Raw genomic sequence first — 19,596 nt, forward strand, 5'->3', positions numbered from 1 at the left:
TTTTATATGTGTGCTTATGACACCCACGTGTTCATTAACGTCTTTACTTTCCCTGCTGCATCTCCTGACCCAACCTGCTGAGAGGCAGTACTGTGTCATCTCGGACTGAACCAATGGGACGCAGGGCCTGTGCATAAATTATGCGACACCTCGTGTCTCCACGAATGACAGCGCAGCGCGGCGCCCCGTTACCTTGGCGACAGGTTGTCCTTCTTCAGGATGTTGAGGTGGAAGAGAGACGGCGCCAGGCAGACTGCGATGTTCATGGGCGTCATCTGGTTCTCCTCCACAGAGGAAGTGACGTCACTCAGGAAGCAGAGCAGTGTCTGCAGCACCTCCCTGTTCTCATCCGACATCAGCATGATGGCCGCCTGCACCGCCTGCAGCCTCTGCTCCTTAGGGACATCTGAGAGAGAGAGAGAGAGAGAGGGAGGGAGAGAGAGAGAGAGAGAGAGAGAGAGAGGGAGGGAGGGAGGGAGAGAGAGAGAGGGGGAGGGAGGGGGAGAGAGGGAGAGGGAGAGAGAGAGAGAGGGAGGGAGGGGGAGAGAGAGAGGGATAGAGAGAAGGATAGAGAGAGAGACAGAGTGAGGGAGAGAGAGAGGGAGAGAGAGAGAGACAGCGATAGAGAGCGAGACAGAGGGAGGGAGGGAGAGATAGAGATAAAAAGAGAGGGAGAGGGAGAGGGAGAGAAGGAGAGAGAGAAGGAGGGCGAGAGGGAGAGAGAGAAGGAGGGAGAGAGGGAGAGAGAGAGAGGAGGTAGGCAGAGAGACAGGGGGTGTGAGGAGAGGTGTGGAGAGAAGTCGGACTCCTCTATCTGTGCTCTAATGGGAGGGTAATGTGGTTCAGAGCTGTAACGTGATCAAAGTATATTAGCAGCTGCATTCTGTGCATTCTTTCAGCAGGCAGGGAGCTAGCACAGCTCTGCTAATTGTCCTGATGGTGCTGACGTGAGGGCAAAGCCACGATAAACAGCACACAGAGTACAGCCCAGAGTGCTGAGTGAGTAAGTGTGATGGAATCATGCCCAGCTGATATATATATGCACCTGCTTACATCAAGAGCAACATTATACAACCTAGCATGTGGCGTGTGTGAGTGTGAGTGTGCGTGTGTGTGAGTGTGTGTGAGTGTTTGTATTATATGGTATGTTTCTTTGTGAATGTTAGTGTATGTGTATGTTAGTGCATGTGTGGAAGCTCTTACAGTGGTAGATGTAGTGTACATGTACACAGGTATTTAAACTCTTACATTGGTAGATGTAGTACATGCGTACACAGGTATAGAAGCTCTTACCTTGGTAGATGTAGTGTATGTGTATAAAAGCTCTCATATTGGTAGATGTAGTGTATGTGTACGCAGGTATAGAAGCTCTTACATTGGTAGATGTAGTGTATGTGTATAAAAGCTCTAACATTGGTAGATGTAGTGTATGTGTATAAAAGCTCTAACATTTGTAGATTTAGTGTATGTGTACGCAGGTATAGGAGCTCTTACATTGGTAGATGTAGTGTATGTGTACGCAGGTATAGAAGCTCTTACATTGGTAGATGTAGTGTATTTACACACAGGTATAGGAGCTCTTACATTGGTAGATGTGCAGGAAGGTCTCCCCCAGCTTGCTGGTGAGCAGGGGCTCGGGCAGGTCTCTGAAGAACTGCTTCACCATGTCCGCCACGTCGTACGCAGACTGGTCCTCGTAGCTCACGGTGTCCGGCGAGCTCTCGTTCATCTGCCTCAGCGCCTGGATGCGAGACTTCACTCCCGACTTCCTGAACAGCCCCACCTGTCGCCGTGAGAAGAGAGAGCGCGTGAGTTTACAGTCCTTAAACACGGCGACCTGACCTGACCCGACCCGTCACTGTCAAAGCATGTGCCCCTACAATCAGACAGGCGTCACTCGTTTCTTTACGAATCAGTCCTCGGACTATTTCGTATTATGATATTATTTCTGCTGCTTATTACTATTACTAGTATGATACTTAATGGTTTATTTGAGAAGGTCAATGTACGGTTCTGTAAATGGGCCAGCGTTAGCCGGGGAGGCTCATCTGTGGACTGCGGGAGGAAACCGAAGTAGCCGGAGGCAACCCACATGAACACGGGGAGAAACGCAAACTCCACACAGAGAGGATCCAGGCTGGCTAACCACTGTGCAACCATGCCGCCCATTTTCACAATTAGGCTCTCCTGTTGTTTGGCTTTGATGAGCCACGACGTCTACAATTACACCTGAGTAGCTGTAGCCCGTTTTATCTGGAACATTCTTTCCCCTGGCTGTGATCAGTGGTGGATCTCTGGCTCGCTTGCGGAAATGTAAACATCCAGCGAAACCACTGCTGTGCGAAACGGCTGCTGCGGGAGTCTCACACAGACTTCCAGACACGAGCAAAACGGCCACGCAGCACCGCAGCTGTACGAGGGACGCACTGGGAAGTGCTTCTGCAGAAAGGCTTGCGTCTCTAGAATGCGATATGTAACATGTGCACACACACACAGAAACACACACAGAAACACACACACACACAGACACACGCACACAAAAACACAGAAACGCACACAGACACACACAGAAATAGTCACACACTCTCTCACACTCACACATACAAAAACACACACACACTCTCTCTCTCTCTCTCTCTCTCACACACACACACGCACGCACACACACACACACACACCTGGTCCAGGCACTGGCTGCGCAGGTATTTGAGGGCCTGCTGCAGGCTGAGGGGCAGGGGCTGGCCCGAGCGCTGGACGTGGACGATCAGGGGCACGCCGAACACGTTCTTATCCTTGTAGTCCGGCACCTTCATCCTCTTCATGAACTTCGGCACCGACCTGAAAGAGAACCGCCCGCGGGCTTAATCTCCTGCCAAAACCCCAGTACAGCAGGGACACAGCACCTCTCCCCAATCCCCTGCTTCTCCCAAATAAACCCCCCTGCAGCAGGGACACAGCACCCCTCCCCAATCACCTGCTTCTCCCAAATAAACCCCACTGCAGCAGGGACACAGCATCTCTCCCCAATCACCTGCTTCTCCCAAATAAACCCCCCTGCAGCAGGGACACAGCACCCCTCCCCAATCACCTGCTTCTCCCAAATAAACCCCACTGCAGCAGGGACACAGCCACCCCAATCCTCCGCTTCTCCCAAATGGGTCCTGGGACAGGCATGCCCCCCCCCACAGGTCAGCATGCCTGTCCTAAACGCCACAGCACCCTGCAGATAGCTGCTGTGCCACTGAAACACACCGCTAGAGGCTCACAGAGAGGCTAAACAGGCCCAGTAATGGCCGAGCCAAACAATGCAGATACACTACAGAGCTGTGGCCTGCTCTCCTCTGCTTTAGGCAACCCTACACACACACTCAGACACACACACACTCATGGCGACATGGCTCAGGCAGTAAGAGCAGTCGTCTGGCAGTCGGAGGGTTGCCGGTTCGATCCCCCGCCCAGGCTGTGTCGAAGTGTCCCTGAGCAAGACACCTAACCCCCAAATGCTCCTGACGAGCTGGTCGGCGTCTTGCATGGCAGCCAATCGCAGTCGGTGTGTGAGTGTGTGTATGAATGGGTGAATGGAGAAGCATCAATTGTACAGCGCTTTGGATAAAGGCACCATATAAATGCCTGCCATTTACCATTTAGACGCCCACATACACATATGCACATCAACACCTATAAAGACACAGGCACACCATGATGGACAACATGATGGCATAACTTTGGTAAACTACCTTTCAACAATAGAGTAAAAAAAACCCCACAAGTGAATCCCAGTGAGGTGAGATTATTCTTTGAAGAGAGAAGACAAGCCCCCCTCACTCACCAGGTCCAGCCGTGCTTGTTGGACATGGAGTACTTCTCCATGATGGCGGTGAGGCGGAGCAGGGAGAACTTCTGCAGCAGGCTGAGCTGGCTGGCTGATTGGTTGGTGATCTGCAGCGAGGCCACGGAGTGGCTGAGGCGGTTGGAGATCTGGAAGCTGGGCCACCGTAGGCTGCAGACACAGTGAAAGAACAGCAACTCTTCAGTGCCAGAAAACACAAGATAACATGATATAACACGACATAACATGACATAACATGACATCACATCATATAACATTATATAACATGACATAACATGACATAACATGACATAACATGACATAAAATGACATAAAATGACATAACCTGAAATAACATAATGACAACAACAGGCCATTCAGCTCAGCAATGCCTTTTCCTACCATTAACTAACGCTTAAAGCTAGATAGTGTCTAGCACTATGTCCAGCCTGGTCCTGAAAACCCCTAAAACAATGAATTTACAACTGCATAGTGAGCAGTGGATGTGTCACCTGAAATCAATTATGACATTTTTCCCAAATTTGAATAACAAATACATTTTTTGCCTTTTAATTTAACTCTGGGGAGCAAAGAAGTTAATGATGCTTTTAATCAGCCATCAAACAATAAGGCAAAACAGCCAAAGACTGAATCCAGGTCAGAGGTTGCGGACAGACGTTTTCTGACGGATTAAAACCATGGTAAAACATGGCGTGTGGCTGTGAGCTCACCGATTGGGCCGTGTGAGGGAGGCCCCGACCCCTGAATCCCTCCTCTCCCTCATCCCGCTGGAGTCCGTCTCATTCAGGGACACCCCGTCCCGTTCCCCGTCGCTGGGCGTGGTCTGTCCCTCCAGCACCGAGTTCCCCTCGAAGTCCAGCGTGATCTGACTGGAGGACTGCAGGGTGAGCCCCTCGCCCTCCCCGTCGCCCCCCTCCCCCTCCCCCTCCCCCTCGCCCTCCCCCTCCGGGAGGACGTTTTTGGACCAGTGGTCCACGATCTGCTGCAGGCCGTTGACGTGCTGCAGGATGTCGTCCAGGTGGGGGAACAGGTCCTCCTTCTCCAGGTCCATGAGGTCGCCCGTGCTGGCGTAGAGGTGCGACCCGGGCACGTTGTCGTAGACGCTGACGCGGCTGCCCCGCGGGCAGCACTGGGCCGGGGGCCGCGGCACGCAGACGCTGGGGGGCCGCGGCGGGGCCAGGCGCACGCCGGCCCCCGTGTGCCAGTTGAGGGAGGCCCCGTTGGTGGGCGACAGGCTCTCGATGGACAGCGCCTTGGGGAAGGTCCCGGGCTTGTGGTCCTTGGGGACGTGCACCACCAGGTCCTCGTAGGAGCGGAACTCGTTCCTGCGGTTCCGCTCCGCCACGTCCCGGCCCTGAGCGAGGCCGTCGCCCTCCCCGCCCCCGCTCCCGCTCCCGCCGCCCCCGAACACGTCCAGGCCCTCCAGGTACATGCCGCTGCGCTTGTGCAGGTCCCGAAGCGCCCGGCGCTCCTTCCGGCTGGGCGCGCTCCCCTCCCCGGCCCCCCGGGCCTCGGCCTCCGCCGGGCCGCCGTTGAGGATCTCCGTGCAGCGCAGCGTCGTGACGGCGGGGGGCCCCTGCTGCAGGACGGGGCCGCTGATGACCAGCGAGCGCCGCCCGGCCGGCCCCGCCCCGCTGGACGGGCCCCAGGTGCGCAGCGCCTCCATGCGGCGCAGGAAGTCCTTGGCGCGCGCGCGGCCGTGCCGGCCGGTTTTGGCGGGCAGCGAGCCGTAGCGGGCGTACTCGTGGGGCGGCGCGGGCGGCGCCGGGGAGGCCGACTCCGGCATGGCGGCCGGGTCGGACCGCCCCCCGCTGCTCCCGCTGTGCAGGGACGACACCTCCGGCTCGCTCAGGTCCGTCAGCACGCTCTCGCTGCTGGGCGCGTTGCGCAGGGAGACCCCGCCCGCCCGCCCCTGGCCCTCCACCTGACCCAGGAAGCAGTCGATGTCCTGCAGCCGGGACCAGCGCCGGCTGCTCCACTCAAAGGTCCATCGGTCGCTGATGGCGAACACGTCCTCCTCATCCGAGTCTTCGCTCTGCCCACACAACACCAGGGCACAGCTGTGACGCCTGTTCTCTGGACACATACCGCGCTCTGCCGCGTTTACACCCGTTAAGGGCACTGAAATCAGACCTGGGTGAGATTGTTAGGAATGTCATCGTTTAGGATTCAAACACTTTCCTGTGCTTGATTGAGTCAATCAAGAGGAACGGAATACGGGGTTTGCACTTTTTGATAGGTTCCAATACACCAGGAAAAGAAAAGTTTTTGAATCCAAAGCAATTAGGTATTTCACCCAGGTCTGATTTCAATGCAACACGGAAAGTAAAACAGCTACAGAAAACACTGCAGATGATTACAACAGTAATGCATAAACACCCAGAGATCTCCTGCAGTCTTCCACTGAACCAGCCTGTTTAAAGGTCGTCTTAATAACTATAAATAAGTAGAGGAGAGGATACAGGCAGCCACTTAAAATGTGTCAGTAAAAGAGAGTTTGTAAACAGAGAGCTTTACGCCTTTCAATCCTACACTACAAATAAAGTGATCTTTTAACAAAGCTGATATTACGTAACAAAATATCAAATTCAGTTCTGTGTACCCATGAACTAAACAACCAAAAATGTTACACAAAAGGCCAACAAGGGAAAATGCCGGCAGGAACATTCCATTAAGGTGAAAAAAAAAAAAAGATATAACAATAGCAGATTCTCATATTTCCTCAAAACTGGGTTACGGTGATAAAAGAGGTATTTAAGGTTTGCCGACGGCAGAGGAAAGGTAGGCGGACTGCTCAGCGCTCTAGAATATCACTACAAACTCCTATCAAAGCTCACATCTTCAAAGATGTCAGGGTTTTTAAAAAGCTGTCCAGAGTTCTTTGGGTGTGAATGAAAGCACGTCGCTCCCGTTGAATGAAATTCCACTCATTTACTTCCTCTGTCGGAAGCGTCACAATAGAACTGAATAGAATGACGGAGAAGCCTCAGACCGTCAGAAATGTTCATTCAACCAGAGCCAGAACATTCATTCAACTGGAGCGAAAATAGGTAAAGGACAGAAGCCATTTAAGGTTCCTTGCCGATTCCAGAACAACAGTTATGCGAAGCCTCAGCACTTAGATGAACTACATTTACCTGCTAAAAGTTGAACTCCTAAAAAAATTTTCATTTTAAATTACATACGTATGCCTTATTATTTGAATCTCTTACCAATACTATTGATCCACCAGTGAGCTTCCAAAAAATATAATACCACACTATAAAACTATGCAATTATGATACAGAACCTTTTACATTATGGATTATAAAAGAGCCAGCAAAATATGTCAATTAACTGAAAATGGCCCCCTTACCTTCTTTTTCGGAAGATTTAGGTCAAGTTTCATAGAGGCGCACTTGTTCAAGGTGTTGAGGCGCCTGGAAAACAGAAAACAGAAAGCGGTCTGAGCTTCTCGCGAGTCCACAGGCGGCTACGCTCCGCCATCCTCTCGCCCCGCTGACAAACCGAAGGAGCCTGGAGGAGAGGCCAGTCCCCCAGCAAAAAGCGCAGTGTATTCCCCCTGCTATCCTGAGCTGGAGGGACGGTCTCGGGCTACCGCCGGCTCACCCCCCCGTTACGCTGCAGAGCCTAACCTAATTAAGCCCGCTAACTGGCGGGTGTTCTGGAATCTATCTCCCTCTCTGGCGGCTAATTGGCCGTGAGCAGCCGAGTGGCGGGGGGGGGGGGGGGGGGGGCGGGGGGCCCAGGCGGGGGGGGGGAGGGCGGCGGGGGTGACCCTGCCCGTCCGGTTAACGTAGTAGCCCCAGCTCCCAGGGTTCACAAAGTGACAGTGTGTTTTTCCAGGAGCCCAAAGGGAAAACAGGATGGCCAGCGATCCCTCCTCTGCTTTGATACCGTCGCGCAGGCACTTAGCATTCCGGTCAGCCCCGTCTGCACTCCCAAAAGAAGAGAGGAGAGGAGAGGAGATGAGATGACAGAGAGAGGGGTTTTTTTCTGTGAGTTTTGAATCTCCCCGGGCGGATTCAGACTCATTTAAACACACAAACACCAACACCGAAAATAAACTGAGGGATGAGACGTCTGACCGCTTCCCGCCCGGTGTTTTATTTTCCGTCCGGAACGACTCCGGCAGACTTCCCCGGCCCTTTTCTGGGAATACCTTTTCAATGAACTTGGGGTGATTTAAGATGTTCCTCTCACTCGCGATGCACGGGGGGATGGGGGATGGGGGGTGGGGGGCTGAATCAGTAGCGGATAGATTAGGCGCTGGTACATTGGACTAGCCCGTCCGCCCTTCCCGCCAAAGCGGGTGTGTGTGTGTGTAAAAGAACAAGCGCAGGAAAGGGAAGGATGAGGAGGCAGACAGACAGACAGACAGCAGTGAGTCTCTCTGATGAGCCCTGTCACTGTTCCCAGGCTAATGTGTCCGTCTTCATGTAGGTTTCGGAGAGTATTCTATGTGTTCCCATGACTCACTCAAATGCAGCGCATTTTTGGAGGGAAAGCAGGGAAATGGGGGCGGGGGGCGGTCAGTGTATGCTTACTGACTCACCCACCGCCCCCCCCCCCCCCCCGACTCCAACCTCACCAGATAGAGACCTTTGCATATCGGGATGCCACACAAAAACAACAGGTCAGGGATCAGGGAAAGAGGGGGTGCCTGTGACATTACTGTATTAATCACTCCCAATTGGGGGCGGAGCCCCACTTTACACCCCCGAAAGAGTGAAGGGGGGGGGGGGGCTATGTACAAGAACCCCCCCCTTTCAGCCGGGAGACCCAAAGAGACCCAAGGACACAGTCTGAGAGAGGTGGGAACTCCGGTCCCTACCAAGCTGCCACCATCCCCTTTTCTGTTTTGTTACAGACGTAGTTTGGAATTTAGATGAGTTGGTTAAGAGTTGTTTAGAGTCACAGTAACTTAAGTTGTGTAAAGAACCCCTTCCCCCAATCCCCGGTCTCCAGGGCAACCTTAGAGACTGAAGTGCCGTTTCAATTCAAAATGTGGACACAGACTCATAGGCTTGCCAAAAGCCGAATAGAGGGAAATTTAAATCAAAATAGAGTCGCAAAGAATACACTACATTTTAATTTCTTAACCTTTTCAAACGCACAATATCTGTTCCAATCAACAGAAATGATTTGTTCCGATTGCAATCCAGGGGGTAATCAAAACATACGCCAAGTAAATACCAAATAACTTTTTTTTGAAGCAAAGAACAGCCTGACCTGTTCTTTTCAGTTGCTCCGCTAACACAATCATGTAAGCAGATTAACTTTTAAGCCTCGGAGTAATTAAATCAGGAACGGTCGTCCGCAGAGTGAGAAATGGGCCGTTAGTCAGATGCAATCGCCGTTCCTGCTATTTTGAGCGGAGAACATGCATTTCGCTTCCCTGAGGCTGGAGCACTAACCACTCTCTAACATCCATTTACGATCTGACTCAGAGCCGGAGAGGACAATAAACCCAGCGGCCCGTCCCAAAGCAAACAAGAAACAAACCTTTTACCATACGACGATTACAACTCTGGAAAATAGTGTCGAGGAGAGGGGAGAGGCAGAGGCCCAGACAGATGCTAACACACGGATGCTAACGGACAGACGCTAACGGACACGTCACCTTCTGGCCCTGTCACGGGTTCTTTCCTTACCGGCAGAGAGGTTCCACCAGGTCTTTGTCGAGAAAGTCATGGTCCTTTTTCACCGGAGATATGTCGATGGGAAACTGCGAATCTGAAAAGAAAGAGGAGAATGTTCTCATCATTCACTGCTGAACTGCAGCTCACAGTGAAGTCTAAAAAATATTAACAACAATAAAGAGTGTAAAAGGGTCCATTATGAGAGAACCAGGTACAGTAACTTCACTCTTCACTCAGATAATTTCATTCAGGACTAGAACAGGGCCTTAACAGATACCAGTTCATGGGGCCCCTCCATGCATAAGAACAGGGCCTTAACAGATACCAGTCCATGGGGCCCATTCATGCATTAGAACAGGGCCTTAACAGATACCAGTCCATGGGGCCCATCCATGCATTAGAACAGGGCCTTAACAGATACCAGTCCATGGGGCCCATCCATGCATAACAGGCTTACGACAGTCATGGGGCCATCATCAGCATCTAGACATGGGCTTAACAGATATCAGCCAGATGGAGAGTATCGGCAGTATGCAGATTAGATCTCTGGGCTGTGTCAGTAATATCACTCTTAGGGGCTCTCTCCTGTTGGTCAATTTGTGGAGAAGCAGAGTTCCAGAGGTATCCAGCATACTCCGGCAGACAGCTGAGGAGGATGTCTTTAGACTTCCCACACCTGTCCCTCTCACGCTCCAAAACAGCGTTTTACGCTACGCTGCTGACGTCTGAGACCGGGGGGGCTTTAAAACTTGTTTTGCACGTTCGGTATCCGAATGAAATGTGGCAGATGGCTTGTGTGGGCATTACGTCACGGTCCCTGGACCAGAACACGGCCCAACACAGCTAACATTCCTTTATGAAGGAGCATAACGGGGTTTTTTTTATTTTGGTGGAGGAGTGTGGCACGCAGTTATAAGTGGAAACGCAGACTTCAAACACAGGCCTGATCCCTTCTCTAGACTGAGGAACAGTGGGGGGCTCCCAGAATGGCGTCTGAACAATCAAAAGCACAATCAGGGGCTTTCATTCATATTTGTGTACGTCACTGTGCATGTATATATGCAGCAAACAGACATCACAGCCAATACGAAACCTCTGTTTAATATAGTCCATGTCCCTAGATAGCTTTAATTTTCAGCTCCCTGGAAGGGAAAAGACTGTACCAGACTGAAATTTCCATTACAATAACAGGCAGTTTATATTCCCACACACACAAGCACACACGCACGCACACACACAAAAACACACACACACAGACACACACAAACATGCACACACGCAAACACAAACACACACACAAACACGCACACATGCAGACACAAACACGCACACACACAGACACACACACACAAACATGCACACTGACGCAGACGCAGACACACACACACACACACACAAACACATGCAGACTCACACGCACACCCATACATACATACACACGCATGCATACACACACACACACAGACACACAGACACCTCCCGCCCTATACACACACACAGCTAGACAACTACCCACAATCCTCAGCGGGGAGGGAAATTCATGACACGCTCGCACTTAAAGATGGAGGAGACGCCCTGGGGCCCAGGGTAGGAGCGCTTCTGTTCCGGGCAGAGATAACAGGGCCTTTTTTCCCATGACCTCGTTCACTCGCTCCGCAGGAAGTGTTTAGGTAGTAACTCTAGCCCAGAAATATCCGGGCGAAAAACCCGGCTGCTGAGATTCCTCCACGGCTTCAGGCAGGCATGGGAAAGTCTGCTGTTGTAATCTGCCCCGTGTATGCGTGCTGCCCGCACCTCTGTTTGGGGGCAAACACAACCTTCCTCGCATTGGATCCCATACAGAAAAGCAATATACAAACCTGTACGCCCTGGCACCAGAGGAAGCCTACACACCCAGCGAGCACTTTATGAGACGTCTACTGCTGTAGCCCATCCACTTTATTTGAGTTACTGTCACCTTTCTGTCAATCTCCTCTGACCTCTCGCACACACACAACTGCCACTCACAGGATGTTTTTTGTTTTCTCGTCATTCTCTGTAAATTCTAGAGACTCTAGAATTATTATTCTAGAGGCTGTCAGTATGCAGTTTTTTATATACTCAAACTCACATACTCACACTTGGTCTGAACAACCACTGAACCTCTTGACCGTGCCTGCATGCAGGGCAGATGACATATTATAATAACAGCGAGTTGCTTACCTTCGTAGAGCTGAGCATACTGGGGGAAGCCTGCCGCCCTCAACCAATCACACGCCTCCTTAGCCTCGATCTCTGGAAGAAAAAGAAATGGAAAGAAACGAGTCAGTTTTCCAGCCGCGGCAGAGGGGAAACCTGGGAAGAACTGAGCGCGATCGGAGGTAACCACGGTGACGGCTGCCTGTGCCTGCGGGGTTTAACTCAGGGTCGCGTTGGGGGTTTCGGAGCTTCCACGTCGGCTGTTGGCCACACACGGAGCAGAGAGGGAGAACATTCCAGGCGCCTGGAGAACGGGGGGGAGAAAGTGCGGCCCGGATCTGAACCCACTGAGGAGCAGAACCCCGTTACATTACATTACATGTCATTTGGCTGACGCTTTTATCCAAAGTGACTTATAGTTGATTAGACTTAATAGGAGACAATCCTCCCCTGGAGCAGTGCAGGGTTAAGGGCCTTGCGCAAGGGCCCAACGGCTGTGCGGATGTTATTGCGGCTACACCGGGATTAAAACCACCGACCTTGCGGGTCCCAGTCATGTCCCTTAACCACTACCCTACTGTTACATCACTTATATCAGCATGAGAGTGTTCAGTTAAGGACACTGTACTCACATAATAGTGATCTTACACCTTAACGGGTCAAAGATGTACGCAAGTTTAAAGGGCAAAGCCCCACCCTCATTTTTCGATGGGTACCCTTCGTTCTTCTAGATATGTCCATTGTTGGGAATGGCTTTGTTGGGGTCTGTTACGTAAGGCCACACATCTCTCTGGCCCCTTTCTGTTCCACACTGGGCCTTCTCCTTCGCTCTTTCCAATATAAACTGGATTACTGGGGACCGGTAGCCATGGGCCAGGATCTGTAGCTGAACCCCACAATTCTCTCTCTGATCCTGGGCGCAGGACGATCAAAGCAGGGCCACAGCGGTCGAACCGCAAATCTCTGGAATATTGGATGTCTGAGATATAAGTGCCAGTAGTAAAGGCAAACAATAATCCCGCCCCCCACACACACATAGACGCAGACACACGCACGTACACACTTACAGACACACACATCCCCTCCCTATAACATCCTTTGCAGTGTTCAGTGTAAAAACAGTGCATAAACATCAGACGTGACAAGCTTACATATACTGTACGCAGACACAAAAACACTTTTACAAATTTATAAATGATGAGTGATCCACTGGCTTTTTAGACACCAAGGGCAACAAACTGAACTAAGAGTTCACAGAATCCTATATATGAATCTTACTTTTACTAAACTTATATTACCTCCCCGCTCATTTACACTTAAATGAGGTAGCATGAGTTAACAGACAGGCCAAGAACATCTAAATGTCCATTCAGAAGCTTCCCAGCGGTTTCAGTGATTTGAAACCCACTTTTAAAAAGATTCCCTCCACACAGCTGGCTGTGGTCGACAGGAAACACAGGCTAGAGCCAGGGGGGGGGGGGGCGGGGGGGCGGGGGGTAGTAAACACCCTGGTCCTGGGGCGGCTCTGATTCATGGGGCTTCACTGCCGGCCTATTTATTGCCCCGGGAAACGACCCTGCGGTCGGGGTCACGCTCCTGCCCTCTTTTACTGCCCCAGTCTCCCGTCTCCAGGTCTGCTGGTGACAGGGTGCTGCCCACCACTTAGCCCGGGACAGGAAGCAAACTATTTACCCCCCTTATCCTCCCATACCCCCTCCATCTCCTCAATTAATGCTAATGATGCTTTAAGCTGCACAGCACTGGAGGAGCAGCAGCCAGGAGGATCCGGCCTCCCCAAGTGAGTCTGCTACTGAGAGAGGGACACTGGGTTCTGCTACAGAGAGGGACACTGGGTTCTGCTACTGAGAGAGGGACACTGGGTTCTGCTACAGAGAGAGGAACACTGGGTTCTGCTGCAGAGAGAGGAACACTGGGTTCTGCTGCAGAGAGAGGAACACTGGGTTCTGCTACAGAGAGGAACACTGGGTTCTGCTACAGAGAGGGACACTGGGTTCTGCTACAGAGAGGGACACTGGGTTCTGCTACTGAGAGAGGGACACTGGGTTCTGCTACAGAGAGAGGAACACTGGGTTCTGCTGCAGAGAGAGGAACACTGGGTTCTGCTACCGAGAGAGACACTGGGTTCTGCTACAGAGAGGGACCCTGGGTTCTGCTACAGAGAGGGACCCTGGGTTCTGCTACAGAGAGGGACCCTGGGTTCTGCTACAGAGAGGGACCCTGGGTTCTGCTGCAGAGAGAGGGACACTGGGTTCTGCTACAGAGAGGAACACTGGGTTCTGCTACAGAGAGTAACACTGGGTTCTGCTACAGAGAGGAACACTGGGTTCTGCTACAGAGAGGAACACTGGGTTCTGCTACAGAGAGAGTAACACTGGGTTCTGCTACAGAGAGAGGGACACTGGGTTCTGCTACAGAGAGGAACACTGGGTTCTGCTACAGAGAGAGGGACACTGGGTTCTGCTACAGAGAGGAACACTGGGTTCTGCTACAGAGAGAGGAACACAGCACTAATATGAAGCACACCTTCAAACTTGCACGGTACATCCATACCATTCCTGCTAATGACACCAGCTGAAGAGAGGAAATATAACTTCCTGTAGCGAGTGAGATTCAGAAAGCCAGCACCTGTATTGTAATTATTCTTCATTAACTCGTTAACATTTGCGTGACTATAAATAGTCTTCATTAACTCATTAACATTTCTGAGACTATAAATAGTCTTAATTAACTCAATGATATTTTTGAGACGACACAGAAGTGCTGAAGAAGATGCTCAGTTGTGCATATTGAAGAGCAATGAAGGTATTGCAGGAGGACCAGCACGGGCAGTACAGCAGCTACAGACAGTCTATAATCACAGCACCAATCAGGATGATTTCAAGCAGCGAGAGATACACGGCTTCCACAATTTCTGTATTTACAATCATTCATCGTCAGCAGTTATTTTATGAATACATAGATAACTTCGAAAAAAAAAAATAACACATTACAAATGACAAAAGTAGTGTCATACATTTCCACAGTTATGTTCAGTTTGATGGTTAAAAAGAAGTGACTTGTTCCCTGAGAAAGAGTGGACATGATCCTCACCTGAGCCCAGAGTGGGGAGGAGAGACACGGCACACACAGCTGTCCGTCAAACGGCGGAGTGAATGAATCAGCCCAGACCACACGCTCAGTGTTCCTGTGCATTTGCAGGAAGCTCGAGAGCTGTTGCCACTCCAGGACGAGCGCACACAGTCCTCTCCCCGACACCTGGAGTGGCTCCTGGATCCCAGGACGGGTCTCAAGTTTAAATATCACGGACCAGCGGGGAACAAAAGGGGCCAGTCTCCGCCCCATACCCCACTGCAGCACCCAAAACAAAGCCTCCACCGGTTCACAGCAGACCTCCCATAATGCACCGGGAGGCTTTGTGTTCCTCCCACGCACGGGCACGTATTGGGTGGCACATAAGGAAGAGCCTTCTCACAGCCCGATCCATCTGGAGTGTCATACATCAGCTTCATGATGACAGCAATAACCTTTCAGGGTAATTTAATCTGTCCCCCACCCCGACTGTACGACTGTACGACAGCACTCAGGCCATAGGACAAGCCAGCTCAGTAAACACCTAGCCGGCAGCTAAATTAATATTAGCGAGACTGAAGTTTCCTCGGGTAGCAGATTTCACGGTTTGCCTTCCACAACAAAAACAGCACTAATCAACAACATCCGCCCAACCTCAGCCCTACATAAGAGGAGTAACGCATGAAAAAAAAAAAAAAAACATCTCTGATGCATTTCTCTCCCGAGGGAGAGAGAGAGCGAGAGAGAGAGCGAGGCAGGCTAAGCAGACAGGTTTACACGGGTCAGGGACAGGTAAGGAGGACGTGCTTCCGGACGGGCCCCGGACCTTAAAGCGGGCGGTGGGCACGGTGGTGAGGCCGGCAGGACCGGCCCGGAGCGCCAGCAGGCCTGCGAGTGCCGCAACCCCCGCGGCGGGAATTCCTCCGCGTCCCGCATTCCGTAACACTATCCGCGGCTCCGTGTTACGCTACGCTTTTCCCAGGGAACCTCGGGGAGGAGAGGCCGGGGGGGGGGGGGCTGGCGTGTTGCCAGGCGTGGGGGGGTGGGGTGAGGTGGAGGGGGCGGGGGGTGGTGGTGGTGGTTGTCTTTGAGTGCCCCGGAATAAACCTTTAAACTGTGTACAGTGTAAGATTGCACTTCCACAAAGGGGAGAGTAACACGGTACAAACTCGTCACAAAGGCCCGGAAACCAGACAGCGGTGTGTTCCCAACACGCGTGTGAGCCAAACCCCGCCTGGGGGGGGCGGGGGGGGCTACCTCACAGAGCCCCCCTTATGTAATGCATATAGAACACACCGTTATGCAACGGGAAGCGCATTCCTCGGGAAGGTAACAGCAGGCCAGGGACACACGCGGTCCTCAGTTTGACCAGGGGCACACGCGGTCCTCAGTTTGACCAGGGACACACACGGTCCTCAGTTTGACCAGGGACACACACGGTCCTCAGTTTGACCAGGGGCACACGCGGTCCTCAGTTTGACCAGGGACACACACAGTCCTCAGTTTGACCAGGGACACACACGGTCCTCAGTTTCACCAGGGGCACACACGGTCCTCAGTTTGACCAGGGGCACACACGGTCCTCAGTTTGACCAGGGGGACACACGGTCCTCAGTTTCACCAGGGGCACACACGGTCCTCAGTTTGACCAGGGGCACACACGGTCCTCAGTTTGACCAGGGGGACACACACGGTCCTCGGTTTGAAACGCTCCAGGGGCACACGCGGTCCCCAGTTTGAGACGCTCCAGCTGCGGACGGTTTTAACAGCAGCTCTGAGCTGGCACCGTCCTCCGGGTCTGAAGCAACGCCAAGAAAGGCTAACCACGGGCACACTGCCGCCTGTTTCCAACAGGAACACAGAGACGAAAAAGAAGCAAAAAAACACAGATCTGTGTCGGAAGCCCATTGATTCACACCTGACAATACCAAAGCAATCATGTTGAAGGGGAAACAACATGGTGGGTTTCCCATAAACAAGCAGACTAAGACTGAGAACTGAACCTCCTTGCTCAAACGAAACAGAAGAGTTTCAACCAACAAACATTCCAAATTACATTCACTACGGCAATAAGCAAGAGTAATTATATTTTGACAGTTTGTTGGGTATTACAGCGTGTGAATCAGCATGAAATGAAACACTTATCCCGCGAGACAATCAACAAAGAACGATCTGAATAACTCATGAATTCATCATCCCAAAACTTAAAACACTTAAACTGTAATTACTTGAGAATTTTGATGCACCACCATCCACCTATTAAACCCAGTCATTGTATTCTCGCACATCTTCCTTCAATTAAAGACGCGCAGGCAAGCTTCTCATATGAATCACGTTTAAAAGGTAAATAGTTTCGTCTCCTCTGTGGGAAAAGGAGGCTGTACTCACTTGATATTTTCATCGTACGCTCATGCCGAGGCACACACCTCCGTACTGCTGGCTTTTCCCAGCGCTGAAAAGTCAGAGCATCTCCATTCCCACAGCTCCCAGAATTTCCACCCGACTGTGAAGAGGAACTGATCCCTGCTCCGCCAAATCCCAGCTGCCACCCCCGCCAAACCCGCCCACCCCCCCATCTCAGCCCCTGAAATCCCCCTTCCTCCCTCTCTCTCCCCGGCCAGTCCCGCCCCAGCCCGCACCCCGGCCCTCTCACACACCTCCCTGTACCCTTCTCTTTTCTTCCCCCTCTCTCTCTCTCTCTGTTTTCTGCGGAGGACAGCGGGGGCACTGTTCCTGCAGCACAGAGAGAGCTCATCTCTGTGTCCCTGCTCTTTGGTCAGACCTGATCAGACCGCCTGCCCTAATGCAGACCCCCACAGTCTCCCCCACAGTGCCGGTGTGTGCATGTCTGTATGTGCGTGTCTGTATGTGTGTGTGGGTGTGTGTGTGTGTCTGTGTGTGCTGGTGTGTGCATGTCTGTATGTGCGTGTCTGTATGTATGTGTCTGTATGTGTGTGTGGGTGTGTGTGTGTGTCTGTGTGTGCTGGTGTGTGCATGTCTGTATGTGCGTGTCTGTATGTATGTGTCTGTGTGTGTGCGTGTGTGTCTGTGTGTGCCGGTGTGAGCATGTCGGTGCGTGTGTGCCGGTGTGTGCATGTCTGTATGTGTGTGTCGGTGAGTGTGTGTGTGTGTGTGTGTGTGTGTGTGGGCAGGGTTGGGGCAGATGTTATTGCAGCTACTCAGCTACAGAGTGGGAAAAACAGGACACAACACCAGGCAACCAGCAGCACTGAGTCACTCTGCAGACCCCCTGAGCCTCTCTGCAGCCCATCTGCTCATTCATACACACATCTGTGTGACTGATCCTGTGTCTGTGTGTGTGTACCTGTGTCTGCATGTGTGTGTGTGTGTGTACCTGTGTCTGCGTGTCTATGTGTGTTTGTGTGTGTGTGTGCATGTGTGTCTGTGTGTGTGTGTGTGTTCATGTGTATGGTGTGTGTATCTGTGTGTGTGTGCATGTGTGTGGAGTGTGTGTATAGCTGTGTGTATGTGTGTATGTGTGTCTGTGTGTGTGTGTGTCTGTGTCTGTATGTGTGCATGTGTAAGGTGTGTGCATCTGTGTGTGTGTGTGTGTGTGTGCATGTGTGCGGAGTGTGTGTATAGCTGAGTGTGTATGTGTGTCTATGTGTGTCTGTGTGTGTATGTGTGTCTGTGTGTGTGCGCGTGTGTGTGTGTGTGTGTCTGTGTGTATGTGTGTGTGTGTGTGTGTGTGTGTATAGCTGTGTGTATGTGTGTGTGTGTGTCTGTGTCTGTATGTGTGCATGTGTAAGGTGTGTGCATCTGTGTGTGTGTGTGTGCATGTGTGCGGAGTGTGTGTATAGCTGAGTGTGTGTGTGTGTCTGTGTGTCTGTGTCTGTATGTGTGTGTATGTGTGTGTGTGTGTGTGTGTGTCTGTGTGTATGTGTGTGTGTGTGTGTGTGTGTGTGTGTGTGTGTGTGTGTGTGTGTGTCTGTGTGTATGTGTGTGTGTGTCTGTGTGTGTGTGTGTGTCTGTGTGTGTGTGTGTGTGTGTGTGTGTGTGTGTGTGTGTCGGTATGTGTGAGACAGTCGTCACCAGTCGTGACAGCTGTAACCGCGGTCCAGAAGACAGAAGACTGTAAGGCTCAGAAGCTGCCCAACCAGAACAAAGCACAGACACCTGAAGAGAAGGTATCAGTCATTCAGGGGATTTTCATTCCACAAGGAGGAGAAAGAAAAGCCACAAACACATCATTAGCCAGACACTGACTGACTTTTCCAGACATTTTTTTGAAAAAGAATGTTTTCCTGTTTAGCTGCTTATTACAGTGGTTCCCTGACTGCCTTTGCATTCTTAGGGGATTAAAACAGAACATTCTTAATGCGGGCTGAACAATGCTTTCATGGATGGAAAACATACGCTAAGTTTTAGCGCGAGTGTAATAAAAACGCAATTCCTTATTCCAAACTTCAACAGGAACGTGGAAATAACTGCAATAGAACAGAGAGGAGTGGGGGAACATGCGAAGGGAAAAGGTCGACCTCCGGGACCCGAGGGGTCACTGTACCTTGGGGGGGCCCCAGCCGAAGTCAAACTCATTCATTCCGGGGAGGAACAATCACAAAAGGACGACACACCAGGAGCGCTCGTTTTCATTACACAGCGAGGTTACGGTAAAGGCCCCCTAACTCATTCCAGTGCGCACAACAGTCGTTATAAATTAGCCCCGACAGTGTAAAATTACAGCCTGGCTCATAAGTGTTATTGCAGATACGGGATATGACTCCTAACGCCGCTGCGTTTGCCCTCTTTTGGGTGCAACAGAGTGCATGCCAAGGTGTTGTGTTACCCAAGGCAGACGCGAACTGACGTCAGGAG

The 19,596-nt window shown here is 51.6% G+C and overlaps 1 protein-coding gene across 5 annotated transcripts in view; it reads right to left on the bottom strand.

Annotated features, from left to right (window-relative positions):
* LOC133107713 (stAR-related lipid transfer protein 13-like) overlaps positions 1-19,596 on the bottom strand; it is a 107,940-nt gene that overhangs the window by 5,627 nt on the left and 82,717 nt on the right. For 4 of the 5 annotated variants that reach the window (XM_061216828.1, XM_061216830.1, XM_061216829.1 and 1 more), the window contains 8 exons: positions 11,695-11,766; positions 9,505-9,586; positions 7,206-7,269; positions 4,561-5,885; positions 3,830-4,000; positions 2,679-2,838; positions 1,585-1,783; positions 193-406 (listed from right to left, as the gene is read on the bottom strand). In XM_061216828.1, the coding sequence (XP_061072812.1) occupies positions 193-406; positions 1,585-1,783; positions 2,679-2,838; positions 3,830-4,000; positions 4,561-5,885; positions 7,206-7,269; positions 9,505-9,586; positions 11,695-11,766 (2,287 nt within the window). Of the gene's footprint in view, positions 1-192; positions 407-1,584; positions 1,784-2,678; positions 2,839-3,829; positions 4,001-4,560; positions 5,886-7,205; positions 7,270-9,504; positions 9,587-11,694; positions 11,767-17,148; positions 17,272-19,596 lie in introns of those variants that run through there. The other variant, XM_061216832.1, reaches the window with a different exon arrangement.

Source organism: Conger conger, chromosome 13 (assembly GCF_963514075.1).
Source record: "Conger conger chromosome 13, fConCon1.1, whole genome shotgun sequence".
Classification (NCBI taxonomy): domain Eukaryota; kingdom Metazoa; phylum Chordata; class Actinopteri; order Anguilliformes; family Congridae; genus Conger; species Conger conger.